Source organism: Helianthus annuus, chromosome 16 (genome assembly GCF_002127325.2).
Source record: "Helianthus annuus cultivar XRQ/B chromosome 16, HanXRQr2.0-SUNRISE, whole genome shotgun sequence".
Taxonomy (NCBI): Eukaryota; Viridiplantae; Streptophyta; class Magnoliopsida; order Asterales; family Asteraceae; genus Helianthus; species Helianthus annuus.
Window position 1 is genome coordinate 151053590 of NC_035448.2, and position 18219 is coordinate 151071808.

Consider the following 18219-nt stretch of genomic DNA (forward strand, 5'->3'; position numbering starts at 1 on the left):
ATGCACGTAAAAATGGTTTCTTTAAAAGAAAACGTATTATATTTGACTTAACTCGTATATAAAAAAAAAGTTTATGTCGGAATGTAGAACAAATCATGTTTATATATAACCGTACATAAAATATGCACGTAAAAAATAAATTTTAAGTAAAAGGAGTATAGGGGTAAACCGAAACAAAATAATAGTAAAAAAATTTAATAGGTTAAAAACGTTCGTAAAACCGTGCCAAGTAGCACCAATTCCACTAGATTTATGGTTACCTGATTTATAAAAACTAGGGTTAAGACCCACCCGCGTTGCGGCGCGGGTACATCGTAAATATTGAATGGATTAGTCCAAACGTTATATGATGCATTAACCATATGAAAACACACACTTTGACATATCTAGTTGAACTCAATGTAACCTATATCAGCAGTGTGGTTGGATCAAACATAAAGTAAATTAAATTCATATCGAACAATCATAACGCATTATATGTGACCCAACTCATATATAGAAAACGTAACGGGTATGAAGGAAAATATGCACATGTAATCGAAAGGGATTAATTAGATGTTTCGTAAAAAAAGGGAGAAAAAGAAACCATAATTTGACTCCAATCGGTTCGAAATAAATTACTTTACGAAACATACATAAAACAAGCACGGAAACATATTATATTTGACCTGAATCATTTCACAAAAAAGTTTACGTCGAAACATAGAACAATTTGAATTTATACCAAAACGTACATAAAAATATGCACGTAAAAATGGTTTCTTTAAAAGAAAACGTATTATATTTGACTTGACTCGTATATAAAAAAAAAGTTTATGTCGGAATGTAGAACAAATCATGTTTATATATAACCGTACATAAAATATGCACGTAAAAAATAAATTTTAAGTAAAAGGAGTATAGGGGTAAACCGAAACAAAATATTAGTAAAAAAATTTAATAGGTTAAAAACGTTCGTAAAACCGTGCCAAGTAGCACCAATTCCACAACGACATCGACTCTCAACATCGTAAAAATAAAATAGATGAAATGGTAAAAATTACATCGAACGAAAAGCAGAACAAAATCGTTGAACAACGCACACCCGTTACAGTGTGTTAATGCGAAGACATTAACCAGAAACGTAAAACGTAGGAAATAATAACTTAGTCGATCTAGGACCCGACCGTTGTGGCGAACTTTTCAAAAGGGAAAAAATGGATGCGTTGCGACGGGTCTGTCAAATATGAAAAATAGAGCAAAAAACGTTAAACCTCACATGCACGCTACGACATGTTAACTCGCAAAATTTAGAACGAAATGTAAAACGAAAAACTTGCGAAAGAATAAAACTATGGGGGGCCAAAGTTATAAATAATAAAGTGTTGTGTTAAATTACAAAATATGAAAAACTTTGAGTTAAAAGTAAAAATTTTGAGGGTTAAAATGTAAAAGATAAAACCTAAAGGTTAAAAGTGAAATATAAAGTTTTTTTTTAGGAAACTCCCAAAGCTTAGTGTACAACTCTTAATGCACAAAAACTTGATAATTTATATATGGAATAATGTATATTGTTCATGAAATTGAGTCTGGTTTGATATGGCAATAGGATTTAGTGGGTTTATTAGATTTTGTCTCCTTGCTTAGATCTATTTGGCTTCCTTTTCTGCCTTTTATTTTGTATTACTAGTAATTTATAATCGTAAAATACACAAATATTATTTCACACATAATTACATGTTCCATTTCGGTTCAATTAAGAACCACAACGAGTTGTAAAACCATGAGAACTTCTACTTCCGCTCGAGTTAGACCACCATTTTTGGCACAAACGTAGATAAAAAATATTATAAACACATCTCTAAAAACAAAAAATAAAAAAAATTGTTGAGTCGGTAGTTACGTCCGATTCAAAATTTATTAACGTCTAATGTAAATTTTCTCTATGGCGATCAATTTTTTTTTATATCGGATGTAAACTTTTGCATACGACATTTTTTTTTATTTTTTTGTTGCAACAAGTGGTTTTTTTTTTAAAGATTTTTGAGAAAAAAAATTTGAAAAAAAACTTTTGAATGGCGTAGTTCTCATGGTTTTAACAACTCAAGGTGGTTCTATTTTATACTTTTCATATATATATATATATATATATATATATATATATATATATATATATAGATATACAGAGAGAGAGAGAGAAAAAGAGGAAGGTTAACGTACATTACGGCTTAACGTATATCACGTACGACAGCTAATTACGCACGTTCATTTTAAAATCACGCACGTTATAACTTAAAAATCCAAAATCACGCATGTTGAAACACAATAATCACGCATATTGAAAAGATTAATGACGCATGTTATATAATAAATCACGCACGTTGTTGTACGTGAAGTACGTTAAGCCGTAATGTACGATATATATATATATATATATATATATATATATATATATATATATATATATATATATATATATATATATATATATATATATATATATATATATATATATATATATAAATTTTGAAAAAAAAACTTTTGAATGGCGTAGTTCTCATGGTTTTAACAACTCAAGGTGGTTCTATTTTATACTTTTCATATATATATATATATATATATATATATATATATATGTATATATATATATATATGTATATATATATATATTATATATATATATATATATATATATATATATATATATATATGTATATATATATATATATATAGGACAAAGATCCGTTAGGAACCACCCCTTATTGCGAGAACCGCGAGAACCAGTGTGAACACAAACAGTAATTCCTAAAAAAATCTAAAAAACACCCAAAAAAATTTTTTTTATTTTTTTACTATTTTTTTTGAAAAAATCGCTATATTTTGTTAATAAAAAAATAAAAAAAAATTTAAAAAAAAAAAAAATTTCGAGTAACAGTTATCCATGCACATGTGCATATGTGTCGTTTCTTTGTCAAATTCCGTAATTCATTACAAATAATAGTCAATTGCACTTTCATTTACACTATTACGTGTAATACACTATCTTTTACATTACCAATGTTAGAAATGCACATGTGCATCTATATGTATCAACAGGAAATAAGGTGTTTTGGTACACTACTTTCTCTTTCATCTATCATTCCATCCATAATACACAAGCATGCACATGTGCATTTCTGTCATTTCTTTGACAAATTCCGTAATTCATTACATATATTAGACAATTGCACTTTCATTTACACTACCATATGTAATACACTACTTTTTACATTACCAATATTAGAAATGCACATGTGCATTATATGTATCAACATGAAATAAGGTGTTTTGGTACACCACTTTGAATACACTTTCCCTTTCATCTATCATACCATCCATAATACACTACCATTACCTCCTACCATCCATAATACAATACCATTACCTCCTACCATCCATAATACAATACCATTAACAATATTTTCACTTTATTACATGTATGTAAACACCATTTATACCATCCAATCAACATATTACATAAAAAATTGACAACTATAACCAAACCATCAACCACTAGATATAACTAACCAAAAAACATGTATATGGGTCTACTTCTCCATTCAAAATCACAAACTTTTTGTACCAAAACACGTTATATCATGGTTATACCTAATTATGCACATGTGCATTTTGAATATTGGTAATGTAAAAAGTAGTGTATTACTAATGGTATTGTAAATTAAAGTGCAATTGTCTATTCCTGATAATGTATTACCGAATTTGTTGAAGTAATGATACATATGCACATGTGCATGGATAACTGTTACTCGAAAAAAAAAAGTTTTTTTTTTTTTTTTTTTTTTTTATGGAACGAAATATAGCGATTTTTGGTTAAAAAATATTAAAAAAAATAAAAAAAAATTTTTGAGTGCTTTTTTGATTTTTTTTAGATTTTATTTTGTGTTCACATTGGTTCTCGCGGTTCTCGCAATAAGGGTGGTTCTCGCATGAACCTTACCCTATATATATATATATATATATATATATATATATATATATATATATATATATATATACGCATTGAAATCGCATGTTGTTTTTTTGTAACAATTTCGCATGTTGGTTTTTTAACATGCGATTTTATCAAAATTATCACATGCAAAATTGTTATAAAAAAACAACATGCGATTTCATCAAACATTATCACATGCGATTTCATCCTTCTATTTTATAACATGCGAATTCACTATATCGTACGTAATGTACGTTAAGAGATATTGTATTTTACACTTTTCCTATATATATATATTGAACATCAAATGTTACTTCTTTACACTAATAATTATAAATTATTCCTTGTTACTCAAGTACACACAGGACCACTAGAGCACTACAAATATTCACATTGTTGATTTTTGTCATTACTAACTGGAATGGAGGGAGAAAAGGAGCATACCAAATAGAGCATGTGCAAGAGAATTATTCTCCATGTACTCATAAACAAGTGGAATGGAGGGAGAAAAGGAGCGTACCAAATAGAGCATGTGCAAGAGAATTATTCTCCATGTACTCATAAACAAGCAGTAGTTGGTTACGTTCCACACAACACCCATGTAACCTTACCACATTAGGGTGTTGAATACCGGCTATCATTCCCACTTCATTCACAAATTCACGATTTCCTTGATTTGATTTAGAAGAAAGTTTCTTCACAGCAATTAGAGTTCCATCTAGTAGTGTACCCTACAGTTAATAGATCATGGTTACATCATCAACTACACCTTAAACTTCTTAATATACTTTCAAAGTTTATGATTTGCATTTAAAAAACAATACAAATGAAACTTTGTAGATTCCACAAAGGAACGCCAAAGGAAAAATCACTGTTTTTTCAATTATGACCTTGTAAACTGATCCAAAACCGCCCTCCCCAAGTTTATTTGAATCCGCAAAGTTGTTGGTAGCAGCTTTGATCTGTCGATATGTAAATATGCCGGTATTCAAATCCAACCCCCTTAAATCTGTAAGTAAACAATGTATTATCAATGCAATAAAGGTGTGCTTAACAATGGCAAAGAAGTAGCCACAACCCAAACCTCAATTTCCTGGAGGGGATATATAGAGGATTAGAGCCTAAAACAAATTGAAAGTTTAGGCTTTTTGTGATATAAAACAGAATTTAATGCTTAGGATTTTTGATTTGTAACGTTTAGAAAATTTGATATTTACCATCTTTTATGCAATTTGCTCAAAAATTTCATAACTAATTGTTTTCTTTACCTAATTGGTGAAATGTTCAGTGTATTTCTGCTCCTTAACAAACTTTTCGAACATTTTGATGAAACTACCTTTTTTATCGTTAACTATACAATAAAGAGAATAAATAATTATACACTATGTATGTGAAGATATGCAAAAGTTTAAAATGTGTTCTTATATTCTAAAATACATATTCATGAGTAAATTAAACATCTATATATAAACCACCAACGTCTTTAGAAAGAATAAGGTTAAAATAACCATCTTTAGGCCACTGGGGGTGGCAGCGTTATCCCCCGTGGTAGCCTTTTCAACGCGTTATCAACCTTAGAACACCACCGACACAACTGTTTATAACGCGTGCAATATTCCACGCGTGAATTTTATCAGGCCGTGGAAAATGGGTGTTGTGAGGGAACATGGGGGTTTATTTTTTGGTGTTGTGAGTGATAGGCAATGCCACTAAAAAAGGTTGTGAGTGATGGAAAAATGGTTGATGACGTGGCAGAACTTGATTGGGTGCTTGTGAGTGATGGAATTCTATCACTAGTGACCACCCCACCCCCTTATAATTTCTTTGTTTCAACAACTGATCAAAGTTTAATACATGAGACGCAAAATCAAAGTTAACTTTTGAACATCCAAATGATAATTTCTCTGATCTAATAACACATCATAGAAGTTTCAGAAATATTTTAAGAACCAAATAGAATAAGGACCCCGTAATAATTTATTTTTATAAAATAACAACATTCAACATAATAATTTAAAATTATATAAGTTTTATGTATTAAAGTTTAAAGGAATCTCAGCAAGAAGATTACTTTCTTAGCTTAACCCCATGTTTTGGTTGTGTTTAAGAAACATAAAAATTTCTATACTTTTACTAAGTTCAGAATACCTTTTTCTCGTGATATTTGGTCACCTATATATCCCATTTGCCATGCAATACCAACAACTATGAGAGTGAGGCACAAAGCTGCAGTCACCGCTCCAATGACTATGAATATACTTGTTTTGCCAGAGTTGGTCTCTATGGAAAGCAAAATATTAGCTGCGCACTAAAGTTAAATATATATTATGGAAAGTGCAATTTAGTGGCTTGTATATTATTGACACACCCAAAAGTGTCATACTTGTAAGAGTACCCACAATGTGCAAACCCTCAAACCCCCCCATAAACCGACACATTAGATTCACAAACCTTCTTAAAAAAACACTCATCTTTCCCATAATGTACAAATCACTACAAACTCCGCATCAACTTCCACGTCATCACACACGTTTTACTACATTTTATGCATCTAAACAATCAAAGGGCCCACCAAAAGACGTTCATTTGGGATCTGGACCTGAGGACTTGAGACGAACCAGACGTGTGCCACGTTAACAATGTGGCCGGATGAGTGAATAAGTCACACGCTGGAACGGAGAGTAAAAAGCATCACATTGTAGGTGCACTAAGTTTCTATTGACACTTTCTAAGTAGTGTGGGTAAAAAGTTATAGTTTTGGTTTTACTAAGATTTTGAAGTAAAATTTGAGTCATAAAAGTAAAAAAGCTAATCTCATACATATTTTATCTAACTATACATAGGTAAAACACATCTACACTTCCATGACTGATTTTTACACTCAAGACTTGGTGACACTTATTGGTCACCTTAATGATTTAACAACAATTTTCATGTGATGAAAAGAGAAGTCAAACGCATACCCAACTCCATAGAAATGGCAGATATCAGCGGTCCAAACACTCCTGGGCTTGGGACTACGGTTGTGCCTTTTCCAGCATACTGAAACCGAATTTCTAAAGTTCCATTAGTTACATGAATATTTTTTATTGTTCTTATTACTGCCTTATCAACCCCTCCTGCTTCATTCTTGATATCAAAATTCTTCAATTTAATTGCACCCTGCAAAAAAAGGAGAAATGAAATCCAGTAAAACAAAGGCTTTTTGTGTCATTCAAGTGTGCTAAATCTACCCATCCTTGAGTTTCTATTTTACGTTTGAAAACATCAAATCAAAGGAATTTTTTTTCTTTGTGTAAAAAAAAAAGTGAGATATTAACCACTTCAAAAGGTACAATCACTAAATTTCAATGAGCCGTACATTTAGCACAACCTTTCTTTAATTATGTTTTTAAATGTCTATTGGGATTGGCAAATATGCCCTATCCAGATCCCTTGATATTCATAATAATCTTTTTGTTGTTTATCGTGAAAAATATATATATTAATGATTTGACAACTTTAAAGGATACAATCACTAAGGGTGGACGGTATCGTTGGGGTGAGTTAGGATTATTGAGTTTTCTCTACCAATGATATAAACTCATGTCAACTCCCATCTTCACTCTCCATTTTCTACTCAAACACTAGGTATGGTTCAAACACCCACTCAATTAAAAAATAAATAATTTTGATTGGTTCTTCTCTCCTCTCTCCTATCTCTCTCTCCTCCCTTTGTTCTTCTACACCTTCGGTGAGTATACACCGAAAAAACACTCTCTCTCCTACTCCTCATTCAAACCCCGGTGTGATTCACCGATCGGTGAATTCACTCCCCCACCTAAGTCACCGAAACCATACCGGGCAGGCTAAGGAGAGTGTACGTGAACAACTCTTTCATACATAATATTTTTTTAGAAAGTTTAGAAGTAATAACATTCAAGACCTGTGTATAAACATCAAAAGCACGCCTTCCAAGACTCTGGTAAGATTTATCATCTCTGAAAACTATCTCCGCAAAATGTAGAGTCACCTTGTACCTTCCATTTTTTAAGCAACGACCGTAGTAACTGACAGATAGTGGAGAGAGGCGGGCGGTTGTGTAAAGTTCAGAGTCTTTCATAGCGAGTCTTGATACATTATTTATTGTATATTGATAATTCTTAACATTCCATACATTTCCTGTGCTACTGAATCCCCAATGATCGTTTGAAGGATGAAATCTTGCAGGTCCACCCCGATCTCTATCATCCGCCTGGTAAACCTTGTCTCCTATGGTAACTTCTATCCCGCCACAATTGATATGAACAGAACTGTAGTCTGGACCAACAAAATAGAAATATATAATGGACCAGCTTTACTCTTGATTTTATGAAGGAAATTCAACATCATTGAAATATGTAGCTCACTCTTCATGCAAGGAATTCTGCTTAAACAGTTTGCCAGGTCACTGCATTAATGAAACATTAAAAACATGTGTATCTCGATTAATTGAAGCTCCATGATACTTAAAACCAGAAGTAGGGTATAAGCTTACGAGTTGTTTCCGCCAGCGTAACTTCTGAATAAATTCCTGGAATGAAGAGGACACATGCTTAGACTATGGCTTCAAGATCTATGCGAACAAGAAAAGAGTATTTGGAATCTGAATTACTTACACAGATTCAGTACAATGTTGAGGCACCGTTTCTTTACTAAAGTTGTTGTAGGAAAGATCTACTACGACATCTGAGTATAAACACAAATATCTAAGAAAATACAATAATAATTTAAGGCCAAATGCATAACATGCATGCATGGGCGGTATATGAGGTGGTGAATGGGTGGTATTGAATCAACCAATTGCACTAGTCGAACTATTTCTTAAACAATTGCACTGGTCGAACCATTTCTCAAAGACCAATGAGGTATACTATCACAACTTTTGAAAATTGCTTAGTTGCAATTAACAACTCTTTCTAAGAATTACTTCTTTTAATACACCTAAATTTTCTATAGGATTTGAACTCACAACCTTTATTAGTTCATTTGGATCACTAAAAAGGTAGTAAGTTGTTTAGACAGATGAAGAAAACCTACTGATTTCATTTCAAATCGAAATTGACGAGACATATCTCCATACTTTGTTCCATTTCACAAAACAGTGAATACATAAAAGACTTGGTTAGCAAATACCTATCGCTATCTTGTTATATTCCACAAAACAGTGAACACGTAAAAGACTTGGTGTTATTCACAAATAGTGCTCCTGCTATTGTACATTTGGAGACAAAGGCAAATAGTCATGAATATGTTAAGGAACCATGTCAAACACATAAATCTGATTCATCATTCTAGTCTAATTTCTCTCACGTTTGTTTCTAATTTCCACTAATTATATATTGTAATTTCTTTGATACAAACATTAATATAGTGTTTCCCAACTCGACTTTCTTGACAAATTAAGAGGCCTACATGATAGGTGGGCAATATATGCCTACATACCCCGTACACACTTACGCATATATGCATAAGTACAATAATGAATGAACATATGCTGGGGCGGAACCAATGTATAATGAGTCATAGCACGGGCTACGGCTCAACTTTCTTAGCGAAGTATAATTTTTCTTTTAATGTCCCTTTTATTTATCTAGGATACCCCTAAACAAATGTTAGGATACCTCTAAGTATTTGTGAAAATAAAATGAAAAGAAATTTGACATTTGATGTAAACGAAAATTTCTTGGAAAGAACTTGTAGGTGGCACAGATTGTTAAAGAAGAAAGAAGATGAAGTTATATTTAAAGTTAATATAATAATATGACATTAGGAAAATAAATGAAAAGGCGGTACTATTCTGCAAATGTGTCAGTAGTCAAATTTAATTAGTATTCTACCATTTTTTTACCGGCTAATAGTGTTCTACCGGACAGTAAACATCAATGTTCTAAAAACCGGTTCTAACCGGATCGTTGTACTGGTTGAACCAGTTAAACCGCCCGGTAAACCCGATTTGACCGCACGATACACCCGGTTAAATCGTTTCTGAGCCAAATCCGGTACGGTATAAAACCGGATTTTAAAACATTGGTAAACATTACTTATTTGTGTTTTTTTTTTTCTTCACTTTGTTTATTTATTATTTTACCTGCTCTTAAACATTAGTAGCCGCATAAGGCCCCTAAAGGTTTTCAAATTCTCAGAACCTAAGTAAAAGAAAATTTAAAGAGCCCATTTTTATTAGTCACATAAGGCCCTTTGGGGGCCATCGAATTCTTAGAGACGGTCTAGTTAAAGGTTTTTTTTAGGATATCGTTGAATTTTTTCTTTTAGTTCCGCCATTAAATATATGCATACACACAATTGTGTGTGTTCATTTGCTCATTTGTTAAGTGCACAGATGTTATACAACAGTAAAGATGAAATATGTATTACCTGTATTTGTGAGCCAATGAGGATAATTACCGTTGAGGGAGTTACCACTAACAAACCTAGTCATCATGTCACCATATAAGCTTGTTAGAATTTAAAATTGTTACAATTTAAAATTATAATATACACTTCACTTTATTTTCTTCTGAATTGTTCCGTTTTCTATATATGAACTATTAATAGTAACATTCACAACTTAAGACTTTCAATTGACGTAAATCGTAGTGGTGAAAAAGTAAAGCATAAATTTCTTACACAGTGTGTAGATCGCCTAGTCCACTTAGATTTGGTATATCCCCAACTAAACCATTAAAACTCAGATCTCTGTATAATATATGAATATAGACAAAAAGAATATATCAGGAAATTAAAAAAAAAAAAAAAAAACTCATGCATAAATATTCTATATCCTACATTTTCAAAGTGGATCAACAGTAACTATAGTTTGCCTGCCACTTATATTCCAATAAACTTTTTATTTATTTTAGTGTTTTACAGCTTAAAATTTATATATATAAAGGAACAAACATAATAACTACCAAAATCTAAGTGGATCAAGTGGTTAGGATGTTTTACTTTGTAAGGGAGAGTACAAGAGTTCAATGCCAATAGCTAGCATTTATGTTCACTTTTTTTAATGGTTTGGCCCTTTCTAATTATAAATGGTTTAAAAATATTATTATAGTATAACTATAATAATAAATTTATATTAATTGCCTATTTCTATAATTTTCACCACTAATATTTAGTAAAGTTTATATTTATTTATATTTTAACAATCATTATTATTATTAAATACTTTATTTCCCTTTTAATTTTTAAATCATTTAAACTATAAAAATATATGTTTTTAACGCTGTGCGACTTTTGAATCGGGTTCAAAAAGTCGTTAATAGTAATTCTTCGTCGCCAAAGGTTTCAAACTATGTATTTAGTAGAATTGGTTTTTCTATTCAAAAGAGGGTGGCGGCGCAACTTTTTGCCCGACTACCTGCCATTACTTTGTAATTGCCCTTTTTCGTGTGGAATGATATTGATTATTAATTTAGTTTAACTTTCTTTAAATAGGTTGTGTTTGTGAACTTTATAAAAATGTATAAATGTGCGATTGTGTTTAGTTTGGTATAAATTTCGTTTTTAAAATTTTTGATCGATATAAAACATGTGTTGATATTCTTTTAGACATATTACGGCTTTATGACTTTAGGTTTCCTCTTTCAGTCACTAAGTCACTATAGCGAGAGTGTCATTACCATAACCTACCGAAATGATACCGACTAAATTCCCCGACGGGTATTCCCACTAGTTATTTAAAAAAGACCAACAACAAAGCATGAATAATAAAGGGAGAATTATTACAGAAACTTCAAGTTGGACATCTGGGCTATATAATCAGGAATTTTCCCTGTTATATTACAGCTTCTCAACACCCTGCAAAATTCTCAATGTTCATTAAGTTACAACAGCCGTTGTGGAATTTAAAAACCTCTTAATTGAATTCTAAATACAACAATGACTTACAAGTTTCTCATTTTTGTCATGCTGCTTAGATTTGGAAACAGTGATGTGTCTCCACCTAAATCAGATATTCTTCTACACATGGATTACATAAACTAGAAGTTTAGTAACAGAAAATATATGATAATTTTGAAACTGTTCAAGTAACTTACAGTTCTTCTAAATTGCTTAAGAGGGAAATGCTTGCGGGAATTGGTCCCTCCAGCCCACTACCAATCATCTCTCTGATGGTACCGCAGTAGTGGTGCAATAGCCACAATACTTATCATCAGATAAAAAAATTCACAACGTGGATTTTAGTTAGAGACTTACAGTTTGCTAAGCTGTTTCCAGCTTTCAAGGCTGGGGATTCTTCCATTGAAGTTGTTACTAGTTAATCGACTATAAAAAGGTAAAACATACAGATACCTGGTTAACTAATTATCCAGAACAAGCAAACAAGATATAAATAGACTGGAGTTTGCATACAGTTCCGTCAAATTGGATAGACTTTTAAGCTCCACCGGTAACTCACCAGAGAGATTATTTGCATTAAGAATCCTATGATTTGAGAATAAAAATGGTGGATTTACATTCAATAAATTAGCATAAAAGCACTAATCAGGACCAATTGTAGTAAATACATTAGTACTAGAAAGAAGGCGTACAGATTTTCTAAATTTTCTAGTTTTCCAAGCTCAGCTGGAACTATCCCAGAGAACATGTTACTCTCCAGACTCCTGGTATTCATTTATCCATTTAACACAATTGCATAAAAAAATATACTAACTTATAGCAAAAGAGTAAATGATGATGACTTCGGTAGCATTTTTTAGGTAGATTTTAGTGACTATATATTGAATTACTCGTAACTCATTGAAGTTGTAATATCCGGCCTCTCATACCACCAATATCGTTTGATGTGTCCACACCAGAACACTTAAACATGAAGTTTCCATATTCTTCATAGCCAATGCACCCAAAAGAAGTTGGTCATATTTGTGCAGGGACATGTTTTAAGAACACAAGATGTCTCCGGTTAACGATGTTTGATTTGTTTCTGGTGTTACAATAACCCCTTCCTCCATATGGACTTATCGTCCTTGATGAGGTGTGTCCCACCATCCCAATTAAGGATATGAGATTCTCCTTTGAACAACCGTAGGGACTTATCATTCTTAATGATGTTGTCACACCATCCCGAACAACACATGATTGGATTTGATACCCTTTCTAACATCTGACCTCTCGTAATATTAGTATTGTGTATTATTCCCAATAGGAGCTCGGGATGTATATGTTTGTGGTTGCCCTAGTGGAGACTTCATAGGGGGTCACCCATACTAGTACTACTACCACTCAAGCACGCTAAATTGTGAAGTTTTTATTTTCTCAGCAACCAATTAGCTCAAAACGTTTTGGTAATATTTGAGAGGGGGGGGGAGGGCGGGGGCATATTAAGAATCCAACATCTCTCTTGTCTACGGACAATAGGGAATTGGCCTAGAGTGTTACAGAGATACTATCCACAAAAGTGCGTATGCATGTATTTTTTGTGTGTGAGATGTAGAGAGTATAAGAGAGCATACAAATATACAAGTGACGTTATGTTTCCCAAATATGTTGGAATCGTTCCAGACAAGCGATTCACACATACAGACCTACATTAGGATACATTTGTTTTGTGTAAGAAGCTAAGATTCATACTGATATTTATTAAACTTGGAGTTACTAAAACTGAGAAATGGCTCACAGGAATTCCAGCTTGGCTAAAGCCCATTCATTCGGTATGGTGCCACTTAGGTAATTACGAGCCAAGTCACTGCAAGAAGCAATTGGTATCATTATAATGCCTTAAGCTTGATATACGATCATCCTTAAAGTTTGGTTGTGTTATAAGCACAAATATATGTCTTACATTGTTTTGATGTAAGGTAACTTTGCTAGGGATGGTGGAAGAACACCATCAAGATCCTGTCCTTGAAGAGTTCTGTTCATAAAGCAAGGTCCGAACTCTAAAAGTTATGTTAAGACAAATTCATGGCGAACACTTAAACTAACTTATCTATAATAGGGATGGTAAAAAAAAAAAAAAAAAGCTGAGAGACGGGTGTATAAAATATGTCCCAGGTACAAGATGGTATGAGATTACACCAAACTATATGTGACCAGTTTACCCAACATACACCTGATTTTTATTAATCTATAGTTTTATTTTTCCTTAAAGAAATTTTCTTTAGTAATGTTTCCTTCTAGTGCTTTATTATATAGAAAATGTTTTTTTCTGATTTATATTTGGATGATACTATTAATATATTTATGCTATGAAATACGTAATAATCTTTTGAGATTTTATATTATTATGAAGTTTATGTAGTTTAGAAATTCTAATTTTTTTTATGTTGATAATCATATGTATTTGGATTATTCTATCTCAATTCATTATAGTTAGAAAATAAAATTACATAAAATTAGAATTGAAAGAATTATTTTTAATTCACGACGAGTATTTTTCAAAAACTAATGTGTATGCCCGATATTCATCGAGTAATTACCCAGTCGATAAATACGGGACTAATAATGAGTTGGGACGTAGACGGCTTTAATATTGTGGTGGTTTGTATGTGGACTCTTTCTTTTAAATTTTACAAATTAAATATTTAATGTTTTCTGGGGGAAAAGTATTAATATACCCCACATTGTTGGATTAGCATTTATGCCAACTTTATTGACAACCTGACGTTTAATTAATCATTATTAGTACACTAAGGCCAAGGGTGTGATTTAACGTTACTCCGCCAACAAGGCAATCATAGCGCTCCTGGGGCGTCATCCTCCACAACGAGCAAATGAAATGGGGGCGCCGTCCTTCTTCCGCCATGTTGCTAACGAGCAAAAAAGGGGTGCAGGTGGGGCCCACCTCTCTTCAACCAATAAAATCTTTTTTTTTTTAATTTTGTTTAATAGAGAGGATTTATACCACACCCTGCAAGTTAAAGGAAGGGAGTTTAAAGCCCCGCATATGACAAGGCGCCTAGTTGGATCTGACGTGTCGTGATAAAGCCCGTAGAGGCTTTATACCACACCCTCCAACCAGCCTAAGCAGAAAGGTTTGCAGAATAAATGGAAAACTAGAACAAAAAACAACATACATTGCAATGACATGACAAACATCCCCAGGGTAGGAGCAGTTACACTCAACAGTGTTCTTATAAAGAGAGCTCTCGGTCTGGTTTGTCGGTGTTGCCCAATTTGAATTATTATCACATGGGTTCAGGTTAAAATCCCAATCCCTTTTACCCAATTCTTTTGCTATATCACCAAGAGCAAGCACTGCAAAAATAACATGAAATTCCAACCAAAATGAAAACGTCAAACTATGCCTCTTTGTATCAGTTGCTTACTTCCTTTATTGATCATGCTTTCTTTTAAATTGAAATTCAAAAAGAAAAGAAAACTAAAACTTGCCTTCATCTTGCGGAAGATATCCAGATTGTGCATGAACGTCAATTACTTCAAACAACAGAAGTGCAGACAAGATGAATGCAAGAGTAGGCAAAAGTTCCAAATTTTTATTGAGAATAATCGACATCTAATTAAACTGAGGATTGTGATATGTGTTATCCGAATAATGTCTATATATACACCGTTAAGGAGACTTATCCACTGTCCGATTGACTTGTCAAATATGAGGAAGGTATATTTCAAAATCAAAATAAAATCGATGGGACCCATCCAAGACATTTGATGGGTTCTAAACAGGCTACCCACAGTTTCTACAGTAGCCAGTACGCACACCAATTAAGGCTGTTCATGAGCCGAGCCGACCGAACGGACCTTTGCTTGTGTCTGGCTCGTTTACAAACCGAACCGAGCGGAGCGGCTCATTTAAAACCGAGGCTCAAATCAAGCGAGCATTTTTGGTGCAGTAAAAATTCTGGGCGATCGTCGAGTGAAGTTTGAGCGATTTGGACAACCGTGTCACCCGATTTAAATTTGCTGAGAGAGATAGTGACAACGTTGGGTCTCCGTTTTTATGTCTTTAAAAACATGCACATTTCATTGCATAATATTTTTCTTATGAATAACAATGTTGTGGTCGACGAGGCGGTGATCATATTACACGAACAATTACGTTGAGAGCAGGAGACGGTCAACTTAGGGTAACGACATGAAACATTGAGGCGATAAACAGACTGTCGTTTATAGGTTTAGGGTTTAACTTTTAGTTTTGATATTAATTTTTTTTGTTGGCGTGGTTGGGCTATTACGTATAGATATAGTTGTAAATTTGTATATAGGGAACCAAAATCTAATAGAGTGGTAGATATAAAACTATAAATTCAATTTATATTTAAGTATATATGTATGTGTAAGTGTGTATATATAGGTGTGTATATATATGTATAATTTAAATTTATATCTGTGTATATATATATATATGTATATACATGTTTATATATGTATGTGTATATGTATATGTACATATATACTAATTAAAATAATAATTGGAGCCGAACCGAGCCGAGCGGACCTTTGCTCATGCTTGGCTCGTTTACAGACCGAACCGAGCAAAGCGGCTCGTTTAAAACCGAGCGTCAAATCGAACGAGCATTTTTCGAGCAATTTCCGAACGAACGTCGAGCTAGCGACGAGCAGCGAGCGATTTGAACGACCCTCACCAATTCAGCCAAGCAAATTTATATCGTCTGTGTGGGTCGAAATACTTATTATAAAGGGGAAATCTCGAAATTGACCTTTGACCAAGTTTTTTTCGAAATTAGTCATGTGAACCGGCGTCAGGAGCGTTGCATGGCTCTGAAACGGCTTAGGCTTCCCCCAATCTCTGCTTTTAACGTGTCCGACAAACTCATGAAACGGCTCAGAGCCTTTTCAAACGCCGTTATTTGTTTGAAAGATCTCAGCCGAGCCGTTTCAATAGGCTTATGGGTTGAGCCGGTTCAATGTTGGCGAGCCGGTTGAAAGTTCTCAGCCGAGATCTTTCCACATGGCTTAAGCCATTTTAGCATTTCAAACCGGATGAAAGTTCTCAACCGAGATCTTTCCACACAGCTAAAGCCGTTTCCGTACAATAAAATTTCAAGCTGTCTCCGTACATTTTTAAGTCGTGTCCGTACATTTTTAAGTCGTGTCCGTACATTTCCAAGTCGTTTCCTTAGTATGTCATGTTTTTAATATTTCTTTCTAGTGCATATGTGATAAAGTCTAAGTTTAATTTTTTTTTTTTTTTTTTTTTTGTCATGATACAAAACTAGTATAACAAGGAAATGCGGTTTTGTCACATTTTCCATCTCCCTACGAATGTAACCTCGTCTAATGGTACTGCAAAATTTTAAATTAAATGTACAGTTAAACGTGATTTTACGTTAAGTTGAGTTAATTCATACGGAAAGGGTGTTCTTACATCTTTCTCAAAAAGAACTGAAACATAACAAACCGAGGAGCTCAACCTCAGTGTGGATTTGCTCGAACCGTTCACAGTCGACACGGATGACTCTGAAACGTGAAAATAACGCTTCCATGGTATGGTTGTGGGCTCCGACATGGGCAGTGAATTCTCTTTGCACTCTAATCCATAAACCACTGTGTGACCGGCACCGTGGACTGCAGATGGCTTCTACCCAAGCCTCGCAAAGTGCGAGGTCTTCCTCCTCTGTCCACGAGCTTGCCATGGGTGGTATTGTTTGTGTTGAAGAAGGGAACAACGTGTGTTAAACTGTTGAGGAAACGTTCAGTGTTTTGTGGATGCATGGTATTTTTAGTAGAAAGTGATGGGTTTTGGTTTTTAATTTAAATTTAATATTATAAACCTAAAAGTTAATGGGACCCAAAGTTAATATTTCAAATTAATATTACATAATTAATACAACTAATATCCAAACTAAATACATAGGATAAAATACTACAAAACATAATAATAAAACATAAATATTTAAACTAGAATGTGCCAAACCGCTACGTGCTCAAAGTCCTCTTCATAGTGGTGCTTTTAGTCGACTAGTGCCACTTGAATAACTTCTTCTTCAGAGAGCTCATTGTGAGGATTTTGGACATCAAAAAACAAAGCATGGAAAATACTAATCTTGTATCGGAGATGAGCAAAACGTGAATCTATATCATCCATAGTACGATTGCTCTGGCCAACTTGAGCACGAAAGTCATGTAACATCCTGTTCCAAAAACTAGTACGTCGACTCGGAGATGCCGGTTCTTCCTGGATTGTGACATAACACAAAGCCAAGGCTATGTCTTCTTCTTCGGTCCATGCACTTGCCAATTTTGGAGGGGATAAAAGGTAGAGAATATTTGTTATGAATGAGGTAAATGAGTTGTTTAAA

At 33.3% G+C, this 18219-nt stretch overlaps 1 protein-coding gene across 9 annotated transcripts in view; it reads right to left on the reverse strand.

Moving 5' to 3' along the window:
• Positions 1 to 15483, reverse strand: part of LOC110915493 (probable leucine-rich repeat receptor-like serine/threonine-protein kinase At3g14840) — a 41474-nt gene extending 25991 nt beyond the window's left edge. For 3 of the 9 annotated variants that reach the window (XR_004883982.1, XR_004883981.1, XM_035985316.1), the window contains exons 1-21: positions 15329 to 15483; positions 15013 to 15193; positions 13779 to 13850; positions 13614 to 13682; positions 13450 to 13521; positions 12529 to 12600; positions 12350 to 12421; positions 12194 to 12262; positions 12034 to 12105; positions 11885 to 11956; positions 11723 to 11794; positions 10619 to 10687; positions 10367 to 10422; positions 8608 to 8677; positions 8487 to 8522; positions 8359 to 8399; positions 7896 to 8269; positions 6934 to 7132; positions 6119 to 6250; positions 4861 to 4979; positions 4491 to 4701 (exon numbers count right to left, since the gene is read on the reverse strand). Coding sequence is in view for 7 of the 9 variants with exons in the window: in XM_035985316.1 (XP_035841209.1) it covers positions 4491 to 4701; positions 4861 to 4979; positions 6119 to 6250; positions 6934 to 7132; positions 7896 to 8269; positions 8359 to 8399; positions 8487 to 8522; positions 8608 to 8677; positions 10367 to 10422; positions 10619 to 10687; positions 11723 to 11794; positions 11885 to 11956; positions 12034 to 12105; positions 12194 to 12262; positions 12350 to 12421; positions 12529 to 12600; positions 13450 to 13521; positions 13614 to 13682; positions 13779 to 13850; positions 15013 to 15193; positions 15329 to 15452 (2254 nt within the window). In the remaining 2 variants the exon portion in view is untranslated. Of the gene's footprint in view, positions 1 to 4490; positions 4702 to 4860; positions 4980 to 6118; positions 6251 to 6933; positions 7133 to 7895; positions 8270 to 8358; positions 8400 to 8486; positions 8523 to 8607; positions 8678 to 10366; positions 10423 to 10618; positions 10688 to 11722; positions 11795 to 11884; positions 11957 to 12033; positions 12106 to 12193; positions 12263 to 12349; positions 12422 to 12528; positions 13522 to 13613; positions 13683 to 13778; positions 13851 to 14654; positions 14847 to 14941; positions 14948 to 15012; positions 15194 to 15328 lie in introns of those variants that run through there. The other 6 variants (XM_035985312.1, XM_035985315.1, XM_035985313.1 and 3 more) reach the window with 6 other exon arrangements.
• Positions 15484 to 18219: the final 2736 nt, after the last annotated feature.